General features: G+C 36.0%; 1 protein-coding gene across 1 annotated transcript in view; it reads left to right on the top strand.

Moving 5' to 3' along the window:
• The window catches only part of LOC107725209 (contactin-associated protein-like 5), a 49646-nt gene that overhangs the window by 8177 nt on the left and 15590 nt on the right, over window positions 1–25879 (top strand). Inside the window, exons 4-13 of the mRNA XM_016534396.1 lie at window positions 5253–5400; window positions 8979–9182; window positions 9384–9568; window positions 12060–12203; window positions 13496–13769; window positions 15068–15211; window positions 16900–17071; window positions 21852–21958; window positions 22391–22510; window positions 23935–24135. Of these exons, the coding sequence (XP_016389882.1) occupies window positions 5253–5400; window positions 8979–9182; window positions 9384–9568; window positions 12060–12203; window positions 13496–13769; window positions 15068–15211; window positions 16900–17071; window positions 21852–21958; window positions 22391–22510; window positions 23935–24135 (1699 nt within the window). The remainder of the gene's footprint in view (window positions 1–5252; window positions 5401–8978; window positions 9183–9383; window positions 9569–12059; window positions 12204–13495; window positions 13770–15067; window positions 15212–16899; window positions 17072–21851; window positions 21959–22390; window positions 22511–23934; window positions 24136–25879) is intronic.

Below are 25879 nucleotides of genomic sequence, written 5' to 3'. Positions count from 1 at the left end.
CAACAACATTACTACAGCGAGAATAAAAGTTACTCCTTCTTTCTTTGCGTGAACATTTGGGCGTTGTTATGCAAATCTTCCCACATCGTGACGTAGCTATGTGGGGGCGTGTTCGAACGAGCCGTTTTAGGTAGGTGTGGCTGACTCTTAACTTTTATAAAGAATATCTCTTTGGATTTGAGACTTTAGTCTTTGCAACTTTACAGATCTTCTTTATGCACCGAGAGCTTGTAACACTCCAAAGAGAAAGGAAAAATTGAAATCGCATCATATGACCCCTTTAAAATGCAGTGCAAACCGCTTTCTATAAAATGTATAAAATAAATATAAAACTGCATCTTTTCCTTTTTTTCCTTTCTTTCTTTCTCTGCCGACTAACTGATCTTTTCTTGTTTTAGTGAGCTGTGACAAGCCAATAGTAAAGAATAAAAGTGTATTAGACAGCCTCCTTCGCAAGAGTGTCACGTTTACAGTGTTAAGGTGAAAAGGTTTGGAAAAGAAGGTGTCTGCTAAATTAAAAGAATGACTTGTCAATCAAAAGAATAAGAAGAAAAACACTCTTAATTTGTTGTCAAGATGGTGCTTTGACTTAATGAGCGTTGTATCTGAATCTGCTGAGGAAAGCTGCCAAATGTTTTGGGCTAAGAGGATGGCCCATCCGCAGAGCTTGTTTGCCTCTGCTGTATCTCAGAGGTCTTCCTATAGGAAGGTGTGAATGGGCTCCCCGAAGTGGCAGATAATTGCTCTCTCCAGTCTGCACTGCTGCGGCTGCTGAGTGTGTTGATGTGTAATAGTGTTTGCTGTGAGACCGAGGAGGATAGAGAGGAAGGAACAAGTACATTTTGTAAAAGCATGCATTTATTGTATATTTAATCAATAACCAGTCAACAATAACAGTCAGTTTTATGCATTAGTCAGGTGTTGATTTTTGGTTAAACGTTTGAGATCCGGACAGCTCATGTCACATTAATATTGTGGCCCTGGTGAACTGAAGACAGGCTAGCATTTCAAAAACAGAAATAGCTGTTGACATGTATCTTGCTGGAGTTTCACTGACACATTTCATTCTTTGTCTTCATCTTGTATTGCCGTCATCTCCTGGCAGGGAAACATGATTCGCCTACGTTGACGGAAAATTGCTGACTGCATAAGCTTTGTGGGGGCCTCACCACAGTCATTTATTTCGTCTTATAGCCTGTGGGGCTTCGAGCTATTGAGCTGTGTTCATGCCGTCCTTTGTCATTTTCTTTTCGCAGACAGTCTGTGTGTGAGTGAAGTGTGCTAGTGTCTCTGGGATGCGAAAAGGATAGCCAGAGAATTCCCAGTCTAACAGGGAGGATCTGCTCTCTAGAATGACAGGAATCAAACTGGAAATGTTAACAATATGACAGATGTTAAAACTGACAGTTATGTAGTCATGACATCCAGGTTACCTCCTTATGGCGGATCATTTTGCTTTCAAGCAGTGCTGTATTGACAGAAAGACCATTATTTTCTCTTTATCCTTTGTCCTTTTTTTATTTGTTGTTCTCTTTTTCTTTCCTTTTTGACAGAAGAGATTTCAAGCTTGCATTCTCACCAATATTGTATAAGTCCTGCTTCACACCAGACACAAAGTATTTATTTTGGTGGTCATATTAACAGGTTACAGTATTCACACTGTGAGCATGAGCGGAGCAATGTGAATACTGTAATGTGTTTGGAGCCTAGCTGAAGTAGGAGCATAGCTGAATTAGGTGTAAGTTGAGTGTTGGCACTGAGCCCACATACAGTAGCTCTCTGAACTATTGTGAAAACAATATGGTTTTCCTCATTCCCTCAAATGAAATTTCATGACAATCAAATGTGTAATAATCTTAATGGGTCTTACATTACGACATCAAAACTGTTGTTGTGCTTGAATAAATAGAATGTTCAAAAGTGGCAAACTAAGTCTTTGAACTCATTAAGCTTTTATCATTGACACAATTCTGTTTTTGAACTAGTTAGTTCCATTGCACTAAAGTATCAAAAGCTACATAAAACAAACTATTCTCTCTTTCAATTTCTTATATGTGAGGAAATATTTGCTATATATAGTTATATTGAAAATATTAGTTCTTTCAGTTTGAACTAGTGCATTTTAGTTATAAAAAATGTCAGAAAATTATGCATTTGAATCATTTTCCCTTATCCATGTATAAGTTCTGTAAGGGAAATAAAACAAATGATATTGACTTTTAAAGTCACTTGTTGTAATGTTTGTTCAATGCTTTTGTATGCAGCAATAAAATAATCTTCATTTCAGACCTTTCTCAGCAAAGATATTCTAATAATAGTGATTATTTGTTTAATTAATCAGCGTATTCATCTCGTTATTATGACATAATTGAGTGGAAAAAATAATATGTGTGTGGCAGCAATGCGTCACCGTATTATTTAATTATTTTGATTTGATTTTTAATTAATTGACAGCCCTAAATATGATATATTATATAAATATTATATATTATTATATTATGTTTTATATTATATAATCTTTGCTCGTCAGTTCATCTTATTATTGTTCTCAAGCACTAATCGCATGTCATTGATAATGGGTAGCTAAATCAACTAATTTCTTTCTATGTCCCTCTTTCTCACCTTCCATCTCTCATCCATACCTCTCAGGTCTCACGTTACACAGAGGCTTGAGCAGCCCCATAGGCAATCGATAGGAGGACCCATGGTTTCGTTAGATTAGCTTGCTTAAAGCATGAGCCTGGTGGCCCATTTGGGTGCCATAAAGTATAATTGATGTAAAAGTCTGCGACGCATTCAGCCATAGCAGGCAAGAATCAGATTCGCAGAAGTGTGTGTGCTAAAATATCACCTAGTGTGTGAGTTTCTCACTTGGCTCACAGTACACATGCTAGCGACACCCTTACAGCTCTCAGACAATGATGAAATCGTCACTTGCCAGGCCTTTGGATCTCTTTAGGTATTTAATCTGTTTTCTGCTTCACTGAATGACTGAAAATAAAACATTCATGATGTTTCCTAGTGCAGGCAATGCACACTGGAGACAGAGAGAGGGAAGGAAGAGACTTCTTGTCTGTCGTCTGGGGACAGTTTTGCTGTCTTAGCTATCGTTTAAACATGGTCACAGAGGCACTGAGGTGCTGACACTCTCGGGCCCTCGCTTCTCCGGGGACAGAGTGCAATTCATGCTTAGAGTAGGTCAGTGGAAGCTCGATTCGACACGTGGGCAACGCAAAAAAATTTTACATTATTTTTAATTTTAAAATTATCCTATCAAATCAAAAATATTTCGAATTTTCATTTAGTTTAAGTTTTTTTCATCTAAAAATGTGTTTTATTTTATTTAAAAAATGTTTTTAATCGTTTTAGTTTCAGTTAGCAATAATAACTTTGGTTTGCTATTTGAATGAACTGTCTCCAGTCTTTTATAAGAGACATAGCAAGCACCGACAAGTGTTTTCCTGTCTGATAACAAATACAAAACCCACCCCAATTGAGCTCATCTTGTGTTGGCTCTTCTTTCTGATGTGAATTCACGCGGGTTTTAGGGAAGTGATGACTGGTGAATCACAGGAGGATGTAACAGTTGCAGACGTAACCGGGCTGATGAAACGGTCCATGGAGAGTCTGTGATAACGCCAGCAGTGCACAGGGGCTTAATGAAGGAGGAGGAGGTCTAGCAGAAGTCCATACAGGAATAGAGTTAATGAAGTGTAGAGAGGAGCGGTTTACGTGGGCAGCCTGTAACCGGGGCATCTCCCCGGATCTGGTGGGAGCTCCGCTGTGCCCTTGGGCTGAGGTGAGCTGATAGGTAATTGGATGGATGTATTGTTGTTTTCTTTTTTCCTTCTCAGAGGTGGAAAAAGAGAGAGGAAGAAGCAGTCAGGGACAGGATGTTGTCGTCACTGAGTGCTCAAATGAGAGTGTTGATGAAAAGCTATTGATGTAATGACAATGTGCTCATGTTGCTATTGATGCATTTAACAATGGAAAGAAATACCTAAACTGCTTTACAAAAGGAAGGAAAAGTATCATAACAAAGTACAGAACTGATTTGATATGAAAATAATGATTATCAGTGCAAAAAAAAGCTTTAAAAATGCATAAATGAGATTAAAACAACAAAAAATAAAATAATAAAATAAAATAAAATAAAAACTGAGTAAGAGTAACAGTTCACCCCCAAAAAAATTTAAATTCTGTCATCATTTTGAAAACCACCCTTGCATTTTACAAAAATGTCTTGCTGATATTTAATCTCACAATGAAGATATATTTGTGTGCACAGAAGAAAGTCAGAAAGACAGAATTTTCATTTTGGATGGACTATTCCTTTAAGAGTGGAGTCTTTAAAGTAGATCTTCCACAAACTCCAATGCACCGCACTTGCTTATTTACAAATGTGCTATCCGTAATACTTTTGGCTAGTGCAGTATTTCTTTTTCCAAGTGTGTCTGCAAGCAAAACAAAACAGGGCCTTTAAAGTCACTAACGTCAGATTGTTGTTTTTGCTGGCATCATAACAGCATTTCTGGGCTGTGAGTGGCTCACCAGGGGAGGTGATGATAATGTTGATGTTATTTATCTCAAAGGGACATGGAAAAGTCTATCTTAGAAAAAAGTCGATGTTTTCTTTTTGTGATTAATCCGTAACCATGTGGCGTTTTGGTCATCGGTTCTCATGTTCCATGCAAGTCTCAACTGTGAAGTGACTCGGGTGCAAATTACTGTCAAATTATGAGTGCTAGCAGATGAAAACAAGTTGACATTTACATAAACTGTTACGACCTTCAAAAGAAATACTGCTCTTTGCATTCAACTGGATTGGCATATTCATAAATAGCATTTCACCTGCAGAAAATGTCTGATCAACCAGAATGTTTTAAAATATTATAGGGCACTTTCCAATAATGTGGTGTAAAATAGGACTTGAAAATGTGATTTTACTTGGTCGTTTCTGCCAATTGTTTGTTTGAAACCCCTGTTTTTTTTTTTTTTTTGCTAACAATCAAAATGTAAAATAAATGGACTGATAATTAATACTGATAATTTTATAAAATTAATTTTAAAAAGATTTATTTTTAAACTAATTAGCATTATTACCTTTAATAATCAAATTTCCTAATATATCTAATACTTCTCACAACAAAAACATGGATTTGTGCCTCTAATGCTTCAGAAAACTACTGAGACAACAAAGTGTACCATATTCATGAAAAGTGAAAACCATTTTCTTTTTTGTCTGTTTACAGAGGTTGGTGGGTAATGTGAATCCAGACAGCGTGGTCCACCATAAACTCAGCCAGTCTATCAGAACCCGGTTCCTCCGCTTTGTTCCTCTGGAGTGGAGCCCCAGTGGCCGGGTGGGCCTCAGAGTGGCTGTGTATGGCTGTGCTTACCGTGAGTGAGAGTATTTAATGTTTAAAACATAATATTACAAATGTCTAGCAGGCATTTTACTTTCTCAGACATAACAGTTACATGTCTTACATTTATTTTTAGCGATAAGCAGTATTTCTGTGATCAGCTTTACAGTTGGAGTTCAGATGTACACACACTCAGAAATTGCTAGTAAATTTCATAATTAATTACTAAGAAACAGCAGTAATGCATTGAATTAAACATGAAATTTTAGTAGAAAAGTAGAAAAGCTGAAATAGTTTTTTCATGTAAAACATACTCCAATAATCTTTGTGGTAGCACTTTAGGGACCAATTCTCACTATTAACTAGTTGCTTATTAGCATGCATATTACTAGCATATTGGCTGCGTATTACCATTTATGAAGTATATATTAATGCCTTATTCTGCAGGACCATATTCATATTCCCTTAATCCTACCCAATACCTAAACTTAACAACTACCTTACTAACTAGTAATAAGCAGTAATTAGGAGTTTATTGAGGCAAAAGTCATAGTTAATAGTTAGTTAATTGAGAGAATAGGACCTTAAAATAAAGTATGACCATCTTTGTTTCATTTATATCTTTGAAAAATATTTTTTTACAGTGTACATTTCCATATTATGCAGTTAAAAATGTTTTTTATCATTCCATGAGAGAGCTGTAAGAAAAGAAAAGAAAAGAGTTGCATAAGAAGGATTACAGAAGCATCCTAGATCCCATAACAGTTCACAGAGCACATTTCCACAGTCTTGGTAACAGGGACAATAAAATAGTTGTGACACGGTATATAAGGTGATAACATTACCCATAATTCTTGCTGCTGATCTTCACATGCCCTCTGTCTTTGTCCTTTTCAAGTCACACAGTATTTTTTCCAGGTGTTGAATTAAGGTGACACAGATAATTCATTGCATGACAGCAGCAGTTTCACTCTGTTTTCCTTTAAATGAAGGTCGTTTAATGACTTTCTTTGATGATACTTTCCCAAAACTGAACAAAGATGTCCAAATATCAGACACTTATCAGCCTGTGTTAGCTAGAAAAAAAAGTCTCTTTAATGATATTTACATCCTTAAAAAGGATCAGTTGTTGAATTACAAAGCATTTATAAAAAGGTCCCTCAGTTAGCGCCTTATTCCGTGGCATGATCCATGTATTAAACTCGAATGAATGTGTGCTTTGCAGATAAATGCTGCATGAAGAATCTCAGTTCAGCTGTCTGTGCTAATCAACCACAGACACTTAAAGAATTCACATGCAAATCTGAACCAGTTTTGATATGATGAATCTATAAGCACTTGTCTGACTAATATACACTGGATCATGAGTGCCGAATATAACCTTGAAAGAAGAGCATAAATGTTCTTTTAATTATACATGATTTGATGGCTAGTGCTCACTGGTAGTGCGGTGATTGTACCTAACAGCTCAGATTAACTTGAGCCGCATATCACATAATAAGCAAATTACTAATGCTAATCAGCCAACTGCTGTGACAGTTGTGAATTCAAGCTGAACCTGAGAATGGTGGAATACTATATAAGTGTCATTATCACGACTGCAAGATTGCTATGCCCAGACCACGTCCCTCATAGCTCACAGTATCCTTATTTGACCAAACGGAGCAGTTGCTTATTATCATCAGAAATAGGTAATTATATTCAATGCTGGAATATATGTGGGCTTTTCTGCTTTGCTTCACTGATCCAAAAAAGGAGGCATTCATTTTCTATCTATTTTTTAAACTCATTCTTTCGTTCATTTTTTCTGTAGACTGTAAGAAAAAGTGAAGACGTCGAAGATCTTGATGAAGAATAACTTTTATTACAGAATAGTAGTGACAAAGTACATGTAGTACCTTGGGTTCAACGGAGTCAGACTGAACCCCGAACATCCTAAGCTCAAACATTTTATACACTTAGAGTTTACCCTCAATGTAAAGGAAGTTGCTCCTGTTGTTACAGCTGTGGTCTGTATGTTAATTAAGTTCTGACACCCCTTTGTCTGAGGTGGTTCTCAGTGTCCCACACCTGCTCCCATTCTACAATTGGTCACCATTTGCTCGGGATGTGATCATCCCAAGTGATCTACAAACAACATAACTGTTGACTTTCTTCTTCTCTATAATAATTAAGCCATTTTGGGAAATGAGCATGATCAAACATATTGTGGAGTGGAATCTGGGTCGGGGCAGACTATAGATTCTTACAAGACTTTAGGGTTTTACATCATTATGAGTGCCAGCAAAACACCAATAAAGAGATTTCTGCAAAACAGCTGTGCAGACATGCATGGGAGTTTGTGTTTTGATCCTAAGAACATTTAGACTGTTTTGGCCTACCAAAAAGTAATATGTTTAAAAGACAACAAAGAAAAATGTTTAAACTTTTGTCTTGGAACATTGGGTCGCACTGGCTGCATTGCTCAAATGGGTAATGGCCTTTTTGGCCATCTCAAGACATGAGATCACCGGCTCCAGAAACCGGAGCCGGTGATCTGTATACTTCATTATTCTGATTTTGAAGTCATGTGAAAATTGAGAAACGACATTTCTGCTTACCAGTAGCCTATTTAATAAAGAATTGAGGATGGGCAGCAGCTGATCGCATGACGTTATGTCATTCAGACACTAGATTGAAACTCACTGAGTTCATCGTCTGTGCTGTGAGCTTTTGAGCCCCATTAACTTGTTTGATTAAAACCTCAAAGGAGAAAGGTTCTCCTGTAAGAACTGTACTAATATCTTCAGAGATGCCAGTCATTTTATGATAGCCTCCCATTAAAAATAGCTCAGTTAGAACTCCAGTTTAAAGCTGAAATATGCTACACAAGTTCTGCATGGATTTTTGCACCAATTTGTAGTCTGGACAAGTTGAGATTCGTTGCTGAAAGCCTGTAGATTTTGGGACGTCAGAGTTGACAGACTTCACAGAAAACTGCGTAGTGTATGATGGGCACAGATTTTTTTTGCTTTAGACTATGATTCAATCCAGTATATCAGACATGTTTGATATGTTGAGCCAATTAAAAAAAAACACATTGTTCTTATTTGTCAGCATCTCCTAGCAACGAGGCACGTTTCTGCATGAGTTTGTTGTATTCAAATGGCATGAAAGTCTAGTAGTGTGTGATCCTCATTCATTTTGTGTATGTTTGTCCAGTTTTTCTTTTTAACTTTACAAAATCAGCTAATGTATGATGGCTAGTGTTTTAACAGTTTTTCATATTTTAAAATTTGTGTAGTGTATTCTAGCCTTGGGTTACATAAATTACTTTTTGCTGTTATACTTGATTGTGAATTTGTATTGTCAGTTTGTAAATATGTTGTTTCCTAAAATGTTCCTAGTAACAAATTCAAGGCACCTGCAAATCTGCAAATCACAGCTTTAGCAGTTTAGTCAATCTCATTTTCTAGTTTCATCATGATTTTTATTATTGTAAAAACATTAAATGTGAAATGACTCCAATTACGCTGTTCTTCTGTGTAGTATTATTTTATTTGTTATTTAAATTTTGAGTGAAATGAGAATATCTTCAGTAGGAGTTTCATACAAAATCTCATGTGTTTATAGGATCGTATGTGGCTGATTTTGATGGCAGAAGCTCTTTGCTCTACCGATTCAACCAGAAGTCTATGAGCACAGTGAAAGATGTTATATCGTTGCGATTTAAGAGTCGACAGGCAGAAGGTGTTTTACTGCATGGGGAAGGCCAGCGAGGAGATTATATCACTCTGGAGCTTCATCGTGGCAGACTGGCCTTGCATCTAAACCTGGGTGAGTTACAGTACTGGGGGAAGTTAGCAACTTCAAAGGTTTGAAGTATTCAATATTTAACCATAGCTACTTTGGAGTGGAGACAGACTATTGATAGAATTCATAAGAATGCATTATTAAGGAAAATATTAATACATATGCAAATGAATATATGTCGTGTTAGTAGCATATGACTCATGAGATACCTCTTCTAACTGGCAGATGACAGCAGGGTGAGATCCAGCAGTGCTCGTATGGTGGTCACTCTAGGAAGTCTCCTGGATGATCTGCACTGGCACTCCGTTCTGATCGAACGCTTTAACAAGCAGGTCAACTTCACTTTGGACAGACACACTCAGCACTTCAGGACCAAGGGTGATGGAGACTCTCTAGAGGTCGACTATGAGGTTGGTCTCTGGGACCCTGTAATTTCCTGTTTTTTGAAATGACAAGTCTTTGAGGTGGCAGACTCTACACATGTGGAATTTGTCTGATGGAGATACAGTTGTATGCAGCTGTGTGCAAAAGTTGGCCTTTTAAATGGTCTGTAGTCCTTGAAATAAAATAACAAAATAAAATAAAATCTTAAGTGTGTCATGATCCTTCAGAAATCATTCTGATATGCTGATCTAATGCTCATAATAGCGCTTTTTTTATTTTCTTTTACTTTTTTTATTACTAACAATTAGGGATGCACCGATACCACTTTTTCCAGTACTCGCCCGATACCGATACTTGTATTTTTGGTACTTGCCGATACCGAGTACCGATACCAATATTTTTATTGCATTTGTAAATTTTTTAAATATTGGGTACAGAAAAGAGTTCTCTCTCTCTCTCCCTACTGTTAAGTAACTTGTGCATTGTTTTACTTACTTGTTTTTGACTTTCCAGTGATGTCTGTGAGAAAGGCATATTCACTCGACAAGCTTGCGCATCTGCGCCGCTGCACGCTCAATCCACTCAGCGTGCTTTGTTTATCAGCTCACGCACATCAGCTATACAGGCGTTAATACTGAATGTTTAACATTATATTCATTGCATACATATACTTCGTAGTAGACATCCTTACTAACATACTAACTAACATCCCTACTAACAATGTTTAAAACAGTTGTACTGCTTAATATTTTTGTGGGATCCATTATATTTTTTTCAGGATAAAAATAAAACATAAAGAAAAGAAATGCATTAATTTGAAATAGTAAAAACATTTATAATGTTACAAAAGAATTCTATCACTTTTGATAAATTTAATACATCCTTGCTGAATAAAATTAATTTATTTTAAAAAAACATTTACCCCAAACATTTGAATGTCTTTGTATACCAAACATGCTGATATAAATTGGAATTGAATTGAATTAATTCCCACTGTCCAATCATAATTAATTAATTGAACAAATAATTCAATAAGTGATTGAACTAATTGGATAATAAGCCTTTTGAAGAGGGCAAAAAAAAGATAAGATGCTCCAACCAACAGATGAAAATCAGGTGTTTGAGGTAATAATATAACTAGCACAGACAAAAAGATTCTATGTACAGTATTACAGTATTCTCTTCATCACACAGTTTTAGTTTTCAGGGAGCCTAGGAAAAGGATTTTTAAAGACCCACGAGGCGCTAGATTTCAAAACCACAAGAAAATACATTATTGATCATTGAGGGGAAATTTCAAGTTCATAAATCCACTGTGATGGAGTATCTGCCTCCCCTCGTTTCCCCAGCTCTCCAGTGGCTGTCCCAGAGCCAGACTTACAATAGAAGTCAAAGGCTAACTGGAGCGCAGCTGATGAGGTGCACCTGAAGTAAATAGCACTATAAAGGCATCAGTTCCAGGGTGCGAACTAGGGAGCTCGGCTCCCCTTATTAAGACATGGGCTCCCCTGAAAACGTGATTTGTGGAATTTTGGGGGCTCTCAAAAAATATTGACAATGTGTTATTTTGACGTAAAGAGTTGGTTATTATTATTAATTCTCTTGCCGGCTCAGACTGCATAGGTTAAGCTTATGGGGCTGTCACGTGATGAACGAACGACTCAAAAAAACCTGAAGACTCGAGAGATGAACTAATCAATTCTCTTTCCGGCTCAGACTGCATTGGTAAACTTATGGGGCTGTCACGTGATGAACAAATGACTCGAAACAGGTGAACTACATAACTCAAAGGTCCGAGTCGGTAAAATGATCCGAACTTCCCATCACTAGCAAGCAGACGAACCCAGATGTGCGGTGTAGAAAGAACTAGAAGATTTTTGCCAAAAAAAAAAAAAATGTTCCAAGAAAGAAAAACATTCAGAATAGTTTGAAACTGCCCTGCGGCTGAGCAGCACAGCAGAGTAACTGATGGAAAAATAAATTCTGGAATGTATCCATACATTTTATACAACCATGTCAGATTCTCCATACGTGAGATGGAGCTTAACAGAAAGAGGCTCGGACAGCATAACAATGACCCTTCACAGAATCTACAACTAAATGGCTGAGTTTGAAGAAATTTCATATTTGGAAAAGCCAAGTCAAGTCCTGACCTTAAACCCACTGAAATGTTGTGGCATGACCTGAAACAAATCATGCAAGACAGCCCAAAATACCAAAGACTTCAGGCATTTTGTTTACCACAACGGTGTGCTAAGCCAGTCTCAAGACAATGTTCAGAAGCAGTGTTTAATTTTATGGGAGCCTGTGAGGAATATATACAATTTCTATTTATAAAGAGAATTTTAAATAGAATTTTGTATATACATATATGTAGTGGCATTTATCCTTCCATCCAATTTAGAATATATTGTAATACTGGATAGATAGAAATAGAAAGCGAGCACATTTGATATTTTATTCATGATTATATATGTTTTGAAATGAGATATGTGTTTTATTCATTCTCTAAATCAGCTAAGCTTTGGTGGGATCCCACTGCCAGGTAAACCAGGAACCTTCATTCGACGTAACTTTCATGGCTGCATGGAGAACCTCTACTACAATGGAGTGAACGTCATCGACTTGGCGAAACGGAGAAAACCTCAGATATACAGTGTGGTAAGCATTTGGTTTATTATGAGAAATGGGTTCTGAACTTGTGATGTTGTGATCCTCTCACTCAAATGTAATGCTTCAGTTGTGCTGTATGTATTATAACATGTCCAAACATATTACTTCTGCCACTTCGGTATCAGCAGGAAAGGTGTGCGCAAACTGAGCCAAGTTTCACACATTAGCTTTTTTCAATTTCTTTTCTCAGCAATTTCACAAATCATGTTTCTCGGTCACATTTGAATTCTCTCTTCCTGCAAAACAGCTGCTTGTTAGAAATGATCACATCACATTCCTGTATATTTCCCTAAATCAAAATGACAAGACAACCACGACTCAATCACTTCAGAGGAGGGATGACTGGCATTCTGTCTAGCTCTGTAAAATACAAACATGCGCTCTCGTTACACAGCTTAGGGCTGTCAGGTGGTTGGAGAAGGTCTGCTGAGGCTTCAGTTCAGCAGTCTGGTGTCTGTACAACCCTGTGGCACAGGGATCAATGAGGTGTTCACCTCACACTGCAGTAACCTTTTCACGCCTACGTGAGCTTCTGTCCTGCGGATGTGCTCTCTGTGCTTCTGTTGCTCTCCGTGGAGCTGCGCTGGTGACATTTATCCAGACCGCCTGCTGCCTTTGTGGGTTTAGCCTGTCTGGCTCTCAGCCTCTCCAGTTCTCTTGTGACCCTTCAGCTTGTTTCCTCTTTTCCTTTTTTCGGACATAATCTCTTGTGCTACCAGCTTTCTCAGTTGCATCTCATTTTTCACATTTCAGCAATGACAACTCTTATTTTTAGTAAGGTTTTCAACTGCAGTTCATATAAACAATGACTTGAATATATCTTTTCTATGATGAGCATGTTCTAATATCTGTATTAAAATTCTTTGTAATATATTTGTAAAGTGCATAATTACAACAATTTAAATATTTTAAGAAAACTTGCTTTGCTGCTTATGAATATATGAACAGTGAAACTGCAGTGAAATGAACAGTGAAACATAAAACAAGGAATTATATATGATATACACTAACATATATTCAAGATGAAAAGAAAAATGTTATTACATTTTACATGATAATTACACAAAAAGACAAAATGAAACTTAAAAAAAATAGAATACATTTTTGAAATCATCAAATACAAATTCTAAGTAGAAGTAGTGAGTTTTTAAGAATGTAGCATGTTTTAAACAAATTTTTTAAAATGAGATTTGCATTTCTTTATTGTTATTGTGATTGCCATTTGGTCATCCCCTGCTTGCATGTAAACCGATGCTTTGGCGTTCTCCCTTCTCTCACAGGGCAACGTGACCTTTTCCTGCTCGGAACCACAGCTGGTGGCCGCCACATTTCAGAGTTCCAGCAGCAGCTTTCTGTTGCTGCCAGCACCTGCACTGATCCAGGAGGACCTTTCAGTGCGCCTGCAATTTCGCACATGGAACCCTGATGGCCTGCTGCTGTCCAGTCCACTGATCTCTGGTCAGGAGCCCCGTTACCTGATTTTGCAGATCAGCAGTGGGCGCCTCCATCTCACACACCAGACATCAGCACTGAAGATGTCAGAAGTGTCAGCTGGTGAGGAGACCCTTTCTGCTCTTCAGTAGCTTGACTTTAAATGCTAGTTATCTCAAATATACAGTTCAGATAGTTGCATTGGGGGTGCTTGGTGGACAAACCCTGCTGAAAAAGCATGTTAAACCAGTCTAGGTTAGTTTGCTGGTCTTAGTCGGTTTCCCAGGCTGCGGAGCGTTTCCCAAAAGCATTGTTAACCAACTATGGTCCCATCATAAGAAACATAAGCAAGTTCAATGATTCAGTGTATAGTTCCATTAGTTCCAAAGAACATTTGCAAAGTTGTGTGGTTGAAGTTCATCTCTTAACCAGTGGTAAGAAGTATAGTTTTTTTGTTAGTATGACATAAACTTAAATAGACCATGCTCATGCTGTAATATTCCTACAATTTTGGGAAACAGTCATGACAAGCTAGGTAATTTCTCCAACATTGTATTATACTATGGTAGTTAAGCAGCGAGTTACATTTTTGTACAGAAAACACACCCCCATGGCTCTGGCTGAGCAAAACAAAAGCATTTGTATAAAAGTCAGCACTTACAGCTTATCTTGTCATCCACAAAGGCAATAGCGCCATTTTAATTTTTTGTTCAGCATTCTGGACAAAAGATGAAAGGAAACATACATGCTGGTCTAAACAAGATTAGTGTCTCAGACAGACAGTTGTGTGTTTCAGTCTAGTGAGGAAACCTGATGTTCAACAACAATCGACACGCAGCAGGGGGAAGGAGGGTGCTCTCCATCTGTTGTGCAGGGCCAGTCTATGTTAGAGCGGCTGTTTTATCCTACCTGAAACCAAATTTTTTTTGGTCTAACTCACGTCATAGAAGTGTTGGCTGAAATAGAGAGTGTTGTAATTACCGGAATAGAAGAAGTGCAGCGCTTGAGCTCAAACGGCAAACAGATGGCTGGCACAGGGGAGACTGTAGACACACAGCAGCCACACACAGCTTGGGTGCCCTTCACATGTAATGGCCAGAATTAATTAAATCAAACCTCAAAGAGAATTTTTCCTTTGGGGACAGGGGTGGAGGAGGGCAGTTTTTTGTCAGGAGATTTGTTTGTTTTTGGCATTTTGTGTTATGATATTGAGTTTTCTGTTTCATCGTGGCTTTGAATTGTGTGAGATTTGATGGTCCACATGATGATTGTTGTCTTGGATGACTTTACAGTATGTGTGTGGTTTGTTTGACATCGTAATATGGTTTATATATGACCATATAATTCTGTATGTTGCACTAAAAGGCGTTTAATGTTCATATATGTTTATTAAAACAGTATGTGGCATTTTTGATTGACAGGTCAGAGGGTGAATGATGGTTTGTGGCATTCTGTGAGTCTCAACACTAGAGGTCTGCAGATCATCATGATCCTGGACAGTGAGCCCGCATCCACCATCCAGCTGAAGAGCTACTTGCAACCAAAAGACAAACACTATTTTGGAGGTAAAATAAAGAACAAGTATTTTCAGAAAGGACTAAAAGGTCATTTCAGTTACAGTTGGCGTCAGATTAGCTATTTGTGGGCAGTCGTGGCCTAATGGGTAGAGAGTCAGATTTGTAACCCAAAGTAGCGGCAGGGATTGTAGGTGTGGGGAGTGAATGACCAGCGCTCTCTTCCACCCTCAATACCACGACTAAAAGGCGTTTAATGTTCATATATGTTTATTAAAACAGTATGTGGCATTTTTGATTGACAGGTCAGAGGGTGAATGATGGTTTGTGGCATTCTGTGAGTCTCAACACTAGAGGTCTGCAGATCATCATGATCCTGGACAGTGAGCCCGCATCCACCATCCAGCTGAAGAGCTACTTGCAACCAAAAGACAAACACTATTTTGGAGGTAAAATAAAGAACAAGTATTTTCAGAAAGGACTAAAAGGTCATTTCAGTTACAGTTGGCGTCAGATTAGCTATTTGTGGGCAGTCGTGGCCTAATGGGTAGAGAGTCAGATTTGTAACCCAAAGTAGCGGCAGGGATTGTAGGTGTGGGGAGTGAATGACCAGCGCTCTCTTCCACCCTCAATACCACGACTGAGGTGAGACCCTTGAGCAAAGCACTGAACCCCCAACTGCTCCCCGGGCGCCACAGCAAAAAATGGCTGCCCACTGCTCCAGGTGTGTGTTCACGGTGTGTGTGTGTCTGTGTTTGTCTGTCACTACTCACTGTGTGTGTGCACTTGAATGTGTTAAATGCAGAGCACAATTTCCGAGTTTGGGACACCATACTTGGCTATACGTCACTTCACTTTCACTCACATATTTGCATTCAAAACTTTGAGTATGCAACTCTGTTGTTCAGTTGCCACTAACTAACAAAATATAAAAGATCACAAAGTTAATATTTAACATAAAATAAAATAAATAATATAAATCAGCATAAGAGCCAGTGTCATTTAAGTACTTGTATACCATTGTAGTATTTATTAATATTTTGAATTAGCTTTTATTTTTATACTTTCAGTTTTTATTTTAATTTTGGTTTCAAGTTTAATTAATTTTGTTATGTGCTTCAGTTATATTATTTGTTTTTTTTATGTTTTGTTTATATTTAATTTAATAAAAAAAAAAATTTTCATTTACAATTATTGTATTTCAGTTTTAGTTTTAATAATTTTTTACTTCAACTTATTTTATTTCAGTTAGTTGCCAAGGCAGCATTTTTAATTATCTGATATTTATATTTTATTTGTATATTTATATTTGTATAATTACAATATTTCTATATTATATTTCAGCTTTATTTTAACTAAAACAAACAATTTATAATAGTTTTATGTTTAGTTAACAATAACACTGGTAAGTGCTAATAATGAACTCTGCTAGATTATAGCAGATTATATATTAAATGTATGTAATGTATACAATATTAAATTAAATATATAAAAATCTATAATAGCAATGCTCATAATGGCCATATTTTGATGGTTTTTTTAAAATGACATTTTGTTGATGTTGACTTACAGTTGTCAATGAAGCAATAGAACATAATGATGTGTTGGAGGCTTAAAAAGGAAGTAAAATTGAGAAGATATAATTTTTTTTTTGTTAGTCTGATTTTTGAAACACAATTTATTGTTTGTATTATAACATCCATATCTACAGTCAGGTGTATTTTCATCAATTCTTTCAGGATGTCCTGTATCCCAGAATGACTCTAGCTGCCTGAATCCCACGATGGCCTTTCAAGGCTGCGTCCGGCTCATCCTTGTCAACAATCAACCTGTAGATCTTCTCTCAGTCCAGCAAGGTCATCTAGGCAACTACAATCAGCTACAGTTTGACTTATGTGGCATTCGTGACAGGTGCGGTTTTCCTCACTGAGCTGAACATATGTCTGATCCATATTTCTGTTGCTGTTTTACATTTTTCCACCACAAAAATATCCACTGGATTTTATTTTATTCATGACACCTTGGAAACTTGAACATGTCAGAGCTGTTCTTTGTCATTAAGGCCCCAGGTCGTGCTGGCTGAGCTGGACTATCGGCAGAGCCCTAATTAGAACTGGAGGAAGTTCATTTGTACTTTCATTTAGCTTTGCGGCCAACTAACAAGCTCAGTGCTGCGTTTCACACTTCTCCTCATTACCGCGTACTGGAATCAGAAGCCTCATTGACCCAGAACTGTATGACCCTTGCTGTCCCTATAGGTCTACAGTGGTCCTGTTTTAAGGAAGAGAGATTTCTACTCTTGTCTCCTTATTTACTTTCTTTTGAGTAAACAAGATAAATGCCAACGATGGGTAATGATATCTTCAGTTATACATATGTTGGAGACTAAGAGAATGTACACTATTGTTCAAAAGTTTGTTTGATTTTTTTGATAATTTTGAAAGAAGTCTCTTATGCTCACCAAGGCTGCATTCATTTGATCAAAAAAAAGAAAAATTCTATGAAATATTCTTACAATTTAAAATAACTTTTAAAATAAATTTCTATTATAACAACGTATTTTAAAATGCATTGATAGTAAATTATCAGTGTTAATTATCAATTATTTTTGGTTGAATTCTTTAATGAATTCTTTAAAGAATAGAAAGTTCAAAGAACATAATTTATTTGAAGTATAAGTTCAAATAATGAATAATATATTTTATGTATTTACATTTTTGTCACTTTTAATCTGTTTTATGTGTCCTTGCTGAATAAAGGCATTAAATTCTTTAAAAAAATTTATTGACCCCAAACTTCTGAACTGTAGTGTTACCTACAATATTCATCATAATTATTCTAAAAGATTCTATAGAAAATCTTATTTAATAACTTAAACCTAAGTTATTATTAAAATCAGATTGCTGATTAAAGGAATAGTTCACCCAAAAATGAAACGCTCACAACACACAACAGAACTTGAATTGTTCTAAAAGGATAAGTAATTTACTGAATTGCATAATTGAATAAATTTAATGAAATATATCAATTAAAAATACAAATTTCTGTAGATGGTTTTTAAAATTCATATATGCATGTCTTTGAATTTCAGTTCATTTTAATTCTACGTCCTTACATTCAGTTCTATTCAAAAAAAGAAAGAATACAAATTTATTGACCCCAAACTTCTGAACTGTAGTGTTACCTACAATATTCATCATAATTATTCTAAAAGATTCTATAGAAAATCTTATTTAATAACTTAAACCTAAGTTATTATTAAAATCAGATTGCTGATTAAAGGAATAGTTCACCCAAAAATGAAACGCTCACAACACACAACAGAACTTGAATTGTTCTAAAAGGATAAGTAATTTACTGAATTGCATAATTGAATAAATTTAATGAAATATATAAATTAAAAATAAAAATTTCTGTAGATGGTTTTTAAAATTCATATATGCATGTCTTTGAATTTCAGTTCATTTTAATTCTACTTCCTTACATTCAGTTCTATTTGTTTGCTACCTCGTCAAATTCAATTAAAATTCAGAAACAAGCCTGAAACTATCTTTTAATTCAGACATAATTCAGTTCTAACCTGGGAAAAATATTCTCACCTTTAGTATATTTTGCACTATTCAGAAGCACCCAAATTGCTCTACTTTAACCGGCTCCCCGTACTGGCTTTTATTCAGTCTCTCAATGTGTTTTTATTTGGCGGCAGGGACATGTCCCACTGGCTTCTCTGTACAGCAGGATTTTATTAATAGTGAACTTGTATGAACATGACAAGACCCCTCCATCAGTGGCAAGTCTAAATCATTCATGAGCAGCTGTCATAGTCTGAGGGCCTCCGCTGTGAGCTATGTGACAGTTTTTCTGAGCCTGCCAGAGGGCGAATGCTCCCGGCTGCTAGACTGAACCTTTCCTCCGTCTCTGTCCCCTCTGTACACAGCCTCAGACTACGTCTCTGATAATCAAGTGCCAAAATAGCTGACCCCTGGAATGTTTTGCCCTCTTTTGGGTTTTGGATATTGTCAAAGAGAGCTTCTCCATGGAGACAAATTAGTTTTTTTGTCTAGCACTTACATTTTCAAACTTAATGAAGCCTCAGTGGAAGACATCCATTTCTTTATTTTAATGATGTAGTCCGTATTTTGTCTAAAGGTGGTGACACATGGGAACCCATTTCAGGTGAGGTTTCTCCAAATGAGCTATAAGAGCTTATCAGAAATAGTTTGGCTATCACATAAAAACAGTGTTGAGGAATGACTAACTAAAAGTAACAATATTATAGGTCTGTGTCAATTATAAATAGTATCAAAGTATTATATTTGTATATATTTATAAAGAAGTTTCCTCCCTCCCCCTACCTAATACCTCAGTGTATTGTCTTAGATAGTAATGTGTAGTTTATTACAGGAGTTTTTATAATTATTTTTAACAATGGGGTAATTTTAATTATTTTATTCTACTGACATCAGTTTTTAGAGTTAACAGATATGCTGTCTATTTAATAAGATTAAAAAGTGAAATCAGTAAAAAAGTAAAAATCAGTTAAATATATTTCCATCCATCCATTCTCTAAACCGCTTGTTGCTAGAATGTTGAGCCTATCAAAGTTTTTTTTTTATAGTAAATATTAAGTTATAACTTACTATTTTTTCACACAGTATAAATAGTAATCAATTTTATGCATGGACATACATTACCATTCAAAATTTGGGGTTGATAAGATTCAACAAGGCTGCATTTATTTGATCAAAAATACAATAAAACCAATAATATTGTGAAATATGATTGCAATTTAAAATATGAGGTTTTAATATATTTTAAATGTAGTTTATTTCATGTGATGGCAAAACTGAATTTTCAGCAACCATTACTTCAGTCTGGTACTCAAGAAACATTTCTAATTGTTGTCACAGTTGAAAACAGTTGTGCTGCTTAATTTGTTTGTGGAAACCATGATACATTTTCTTCAGGATTTTTTGAAAAGCCTTTACTGATCATTTTGAGTAATTTAGTGCATCCTTGCTGAAAAAAAAAAAACCTTACCCAGAACTTTTGAACAGTAGTGTATGAATATAGCCTTTTTATTTTACAAGGGTATCATCATGTTTGGGGGTCCTTATTGGCGTCAGTTTGAAAACCCCAAAATAACCTCAATATTGCTGCATGTGTCTTCTTGATAATAAGATTATTCATTCCCATGTCACGATTATGTTTTTATTCCCTTCAATTTTGACATATGTGTTAGTTCTCCGTTAATTTATGTCACTATATTACAGTTATGGCTTTATATTGCTAATAATATTAATGCTCTTCTAAATGTTTAATGTTACTGAAATATTAAAGTGACTGTTATATGATTTAATGGGACTTATATTAGACCAGTTAAAATCACCAATGGAGATCGGTCGTCCATCATTCATTGAAAACACACACAAGTGTGTCCTGTTTTTTTCACATTACAAACCTTACAACACATTTTCAGGTCATCGACTTTTACTTAGACAATGTCCCTTTACCAAAAACCTCGATCACTAAAGGCGGTTTATCGCTGCAGAGCAGTTCTGCACATTGGCTGGCATAATTTTATGGTCCAGCAAAACCTTTTTTCAAGCATGACTAGAAATAGCACAGAGGTAATGAAATCATCACCTGAAACTGTATCCAGCCTGCAGTTGACTCTCCCTGTAGTGGTTAATGGCTGTTTGAATGGCTGTATTGTACGTGGAGGCCTCGTAAAGTGGGCTCTTCAGGGACCAGGCGTGCACACTGAGCTCTGTGAAATAATATATGCAGGCCTAAAAGGCTGGTAATTGTGAAGGTTAAGCAGACAAATTAATGCGCTATTAATCAACACGTCCCCAGCAAGCATATCAAGTTTTTGTATGTCTGTGTATTAGTTTACAGGCATCGCATTAAAGACTTTCCTACACTGAAAAAATCAAAAGCTCATCTAGCACTCTTATTGAGGAAAACGATGGATGAAATGAGCTGAAATTTGCTGAATCATCCTAAATCCTAAACGTTTTGTATATTAATATTCATGTACATTATATCTTCAGTATTCTATACAGGGTTAAGATTACATTTCTTGTTATCCAGTACTACACTAAATGCCTCTATTGCGTAAGCTTTTAGCTTTAGATTATTTTGTTCTTTCATTTGTAAAAAGGTTCCCTTTGTTACAGATCATGAACCATCATGGCTTTTTGCTTTTCATAGAAAAGAAAATAAATTCTTGAAAAGAAAATGAATTTTCTGCAGGCAAGTGACAGTCACACCAACCCTGTCTCTGATAATCCCCTCACACAAATTCACATATTAATTTTACCATTTCTAAATTAGATCCAGCTGCACTTGATATAAAATATTATGTCAAAAGCCCAACGATTCTCTTGATTTAACAGACTGTTTTATTACGGCCACATTACGGTCTATTTCAATGCCAGCGACAGACAACTTAATTGTATGCTGATATACTCATTCAGTCTCCGAAAATTGATTTTGACTTGAGATGGACATGTAGTCGGTTCTCTGTCATCTGAGGACTTTAATTCAAAATAAGCCTGATGCTGACTGCTTATACTCTGTTTCAAATTACTTTGTAATCCTTGGTCACACTTAGATTGTTCTAATTTTTTTTTTTTTTTACTGTATATTTGAACTAAATGTTTGCGTATCTCTTTTTATGTGACAGGTGTCTGTATAATTTTTGTGAGCATGGCAGCCGCTGTTCCCAGACATGGTCTTCTTTCTCCTGTGATTGCACTGGTACAGGATACAGTGGAGCTACATGCCATAACTGTAGGTCTGCGCAATGGATTCCTACATTTCAAACACACTTTCTGTATATTTATTATGTCAGGCGTACACACAAGGGAAGGCTATATTTGCAGCACCTAAGTCTTAGACTTTTTAAACTAAATAGTAATTTACATTATTTCACTGTCTAAGTTCCCTTAGGGTTTTTTGAATTTACGAAGAGATTACGCTGTGAAAACACTCACACAACACAAAAACTAACATGACATACATTGTATGTATTATGAAATACAGATCTGTGTTTTTTGCTCAATGTCTGATTTTAACAGGAATCATCTTTACATAATGTTTGTTAAAAGTACAGACATCTAGACAGCACTGTTTCGTACAGAAGATCTAAACAATAGCCTTGATCTTTGTGAAATGTTTCAGGTGCTTTGATGAAATCTTGTATTCCCTGTTTGTATTTTTTAGCCGTCTATGAAGCGTCATGTGAACACTACAGGCTTGCAGGAAGCACTTCTGGATATTTCTCTATAGATCCTGATGGAAGTGGCCCTCTTGATCCTATTCAGGTCTACTGTAATATTACAGGTCAGTTATTTCTTTCTGCCCCCAGCTCAAATGTTAGATTTGACCAAACTGATATATCTTTCCCGTGTGTTTTACTCAGTTTAAAAGTCATTATTAACAGGGTCTGAAATTAACACCTTCAAAATAGGTAACACATATCAATTTACTAGCCAATTTGGCGGGTCATGATTCATAGATTATGCCCTCCAACATTAACTAAACAATGTATAAGGAGCATCACACACTGGACGAGAAGCATTACATATTTAAAATGCAAATACATTGTTTTCTATGAATGTATGTACACCGCACCACTCAGCATCTGTCAGAGATGCCCAGCTATATATGACTTCAGGGGCTGTTCAAAATCCTGCCACGCCATTCACATAGTTTTAAAATAATTACATTAACAACAATTTGGGACAAATATTTGAAGGTACTGACTTCACCCTAAGCTGGAAGATTTTGTATATATATATTTTTTTCATTATTGTGGCTTGAATAAAGTGAATGCTTCATATAGTAATATATAGATCGCTTTTTCTTTTTTCATTTGCACTGTTTTCAGACTCAGTGATACCACTTTGTTCCTTCTTGAAGTGAACTTTTGCCTGCATACTAGTGATTAGATTCACTGTTTTTGACTGCCGCCTTGAACTTGAGAATGCGAGTACAGATTGACGCATCCTGTGTCTGATTTGAATGCATATCAGTGGAGGATAGACTTCAATATGCTGAATTCAGTACGCTGACTTTTGTGGGGAAACAGCTGATCCCTTTATCAATTGACAGCCTGTCTGCTAATCTTCAATGTGTTTGCCATTAAACATTAATTTTGGAGTGAGCTATATTTAGGAATTACAACAAACATGGTTTTATAAGAGAAGTCACCATGCAGTAATTTTGTTTTTATTTCTATTTTATTTAATTTTTATGGTTTCCACAAAGAATGATGGACTGTTGTAAAACTGAAAGCCATTTAATGATTTAGAATCCGATTTAATAATAAATATATTTAAATCTAAAGTGTGATTTTGAATAAGCAGTGAATCTGGTTAATTTCTGTTATTTTTGTTTTGGGTAGCAGAAGTTCTGAATGGCCAGTAACTTAATTTATTAGGGGAAAAAAGTTATTTTCAAAAGCTGTTTATAAAATAAATACATCTTTGCATAGACAAGATAGACAGTCACCTTGGATGGCAGCATTCTCTGGGGCAGCCCAGGGCACGGCACTGTCATCTCATTTTCTTGCTCAATGAAAATTTATGTTTTGGTATGTAACACCCTGTTTATTTTATTTTATTTTATTTTGTTATTTATAATCCTACATTTGTTGGAAAGACATTATATCTCCCATTTCTTAAATGGTAAAAAGACACTCATTTGTTTTGTGCCTTTTACTTGTCCTGGAATGTTGGAATAATGCAGAGTATCAAATGTTTCAGGGAACAAAGTGTGGACAGAGGTTCGTCACAACAGCTCGAATGCAGTCAGAGTACGAGGCTCTACACTGCAGAAGCCATATGTCGGATGGTTTAATTATAGCGCCTCATCTGAACAGCTGAAGGCCCTGGTGTCTCTGTCAGAACACTGTGAGCAAAAAATCGCATACCACTGCAGAAGGTCACGGCTGTTTAACCCCTGGGGTAAGTACTGGCCTTAGCCTCTCAGTGTTTAGGTATGTATCAATGCTGTAAAAACAATCAATGCTAGATTTACTAGACTGATTTTGTCAGGTGCTAATAGGAAAAATTATTTTCTTCTTTTTATTTCTTTTGAATTATGATGAAATATGAAATCAGCGTAAATCAGACATGTCACTTTTGAAGAGAATTTTACATGCAGACATTTTGGTCTGTCAAAGCATCATGACAGTAAATGAACACATTTTTTTATGAAGTGTGATACTACTGTAGATAATTTTGCCATGCAAAAAGATTAGCTTCATTAGCATCTCACCAAACGTATGTGAAAAAGATCATAAAGGTCGTCCAGTGTCTGCAGAAGGAAGAGAAAGAGAGATTTTCAAAAGCTGTTATTTCAGTTTTGGCAGCTCTTGGAGGGAGTCATGTGCAGTTTTCCTCAGTTTATGAAAAATTTATGTAGTTCCGTTCCCCTGAGGCAGATATCATGTCACTGCAGACTATAAACAAGATTATTATTCCCTACATATTGTATCATAAAAAAGTGTGTTTTTATACCTCTCTGTCTCTGTCCCTCTTGCTATTAAAAGTGTGATATCTTAGTTATATGTCAGGTAAGTAGGCAATGTCTTGGTCACTTATTTACATATGAATTAAACCAAATTATACAATTATATGAGTTGAACATGCCATGTAAATATATTTCTCACCAAATCAAAAAAATATAGATTTTTTAAAGATTTTTATGAGGTTATGTTGGCAGTTATTATTATTATTATTAACTAAATTCCATACAGCAATAGAAAAAAAAAAGAAAAAAAAAGAAAAATTAGATGTTAATTAGATGTTTTCCCTCATAGTTGTTTAACACGGATCAGTATGCGTTCAATTATTTTAAGAGCTGTTGTCTAGTTTGACAGAGCGCTTTCCTTTCAGTTTAGAGGTGAGAGTGAATAATTATCATGGCATCACAAAGTGTGAAGTCTCTTACTCACTCACTTACAGTGAGAAGGCAGGTCTTTATAAAAATAAAAAGAATTTGATCAAATGCTGAAATTTACAAGAGAAATGCCAAATGTAATTTAAGCTGCAGACTTCTTGTAGTTCATCAGATAGCAGAGAATAAATGAATAACCATGCTTTTATTTTCAGTCTGGCAGTCATCCCAGTCTAAAACCATAATTATTGCCCAGATTAAATTCCACTTTGCATTAATATGCATTGCAGATTTATTGGAAGTCATTATTACCACACCTTATCACAAGTGTTTTGATTTAGTGTGCTAAATTAAGCTGTCAATTTAAAGATCTGTCAGTTCTTCAAGGTATGTACTCATGCTAAATTTTCTCTTTCACATAAATCAAAAGTATCATATTTCCCAGGTAGTCACTGTCATCACTGATCAAGTAATTACAGTCATAGAGAAGTGAAATGGATATATCATCTGTTATATAATTCCATCTATACTGTATCAGTCAGTGTGTGTCTCTCCTTACACTGTTAACATAACTAAGTCTTGCTGATGTAATAAATAAATAAATAAATAAAAGATGGTGGAAGTATGTTTTACAAGAAAATGCTTTTTCAGTTCCCTTTCGATACTACACTCGTACTGCGTCTTGCTAGACTCATATGGGAAAAAAGCCTTTATTCTCCTGAACTGAAGCCTTTTCATTCACACAGTGAAACTGCACGTCCATTGGTTCGTGCAGTGTATTAAAAACGAACCAATGGCTAGGCAGCGGAG

The sequence above is a fragment of the Sinocyclocheilus rhinocerous genome, unplaced genomic scaffold (assembly GCF_001515625.1).
Source record: "Sinocyclocheilus rhinocerous isolate Xijiao unplaced genomic scaffold, SAMN03320098_v1.1 scaffold3807, whole genome shotgun sequence".
Classification (NCBI taxonomy): domain Eukaryota; kingdom Metazoa; phylum Chordata; class Actinopteri; order Cypriniformes; family Cyprinidae; genus Sinocyclocheilus; species Sinocyclocheilus rhinocerous.
The sequence above is the reverse complement of the archived record's forward strand: the minus strand, read 5'-3'. Positions and strand labels throughout refer to the sequence as shown.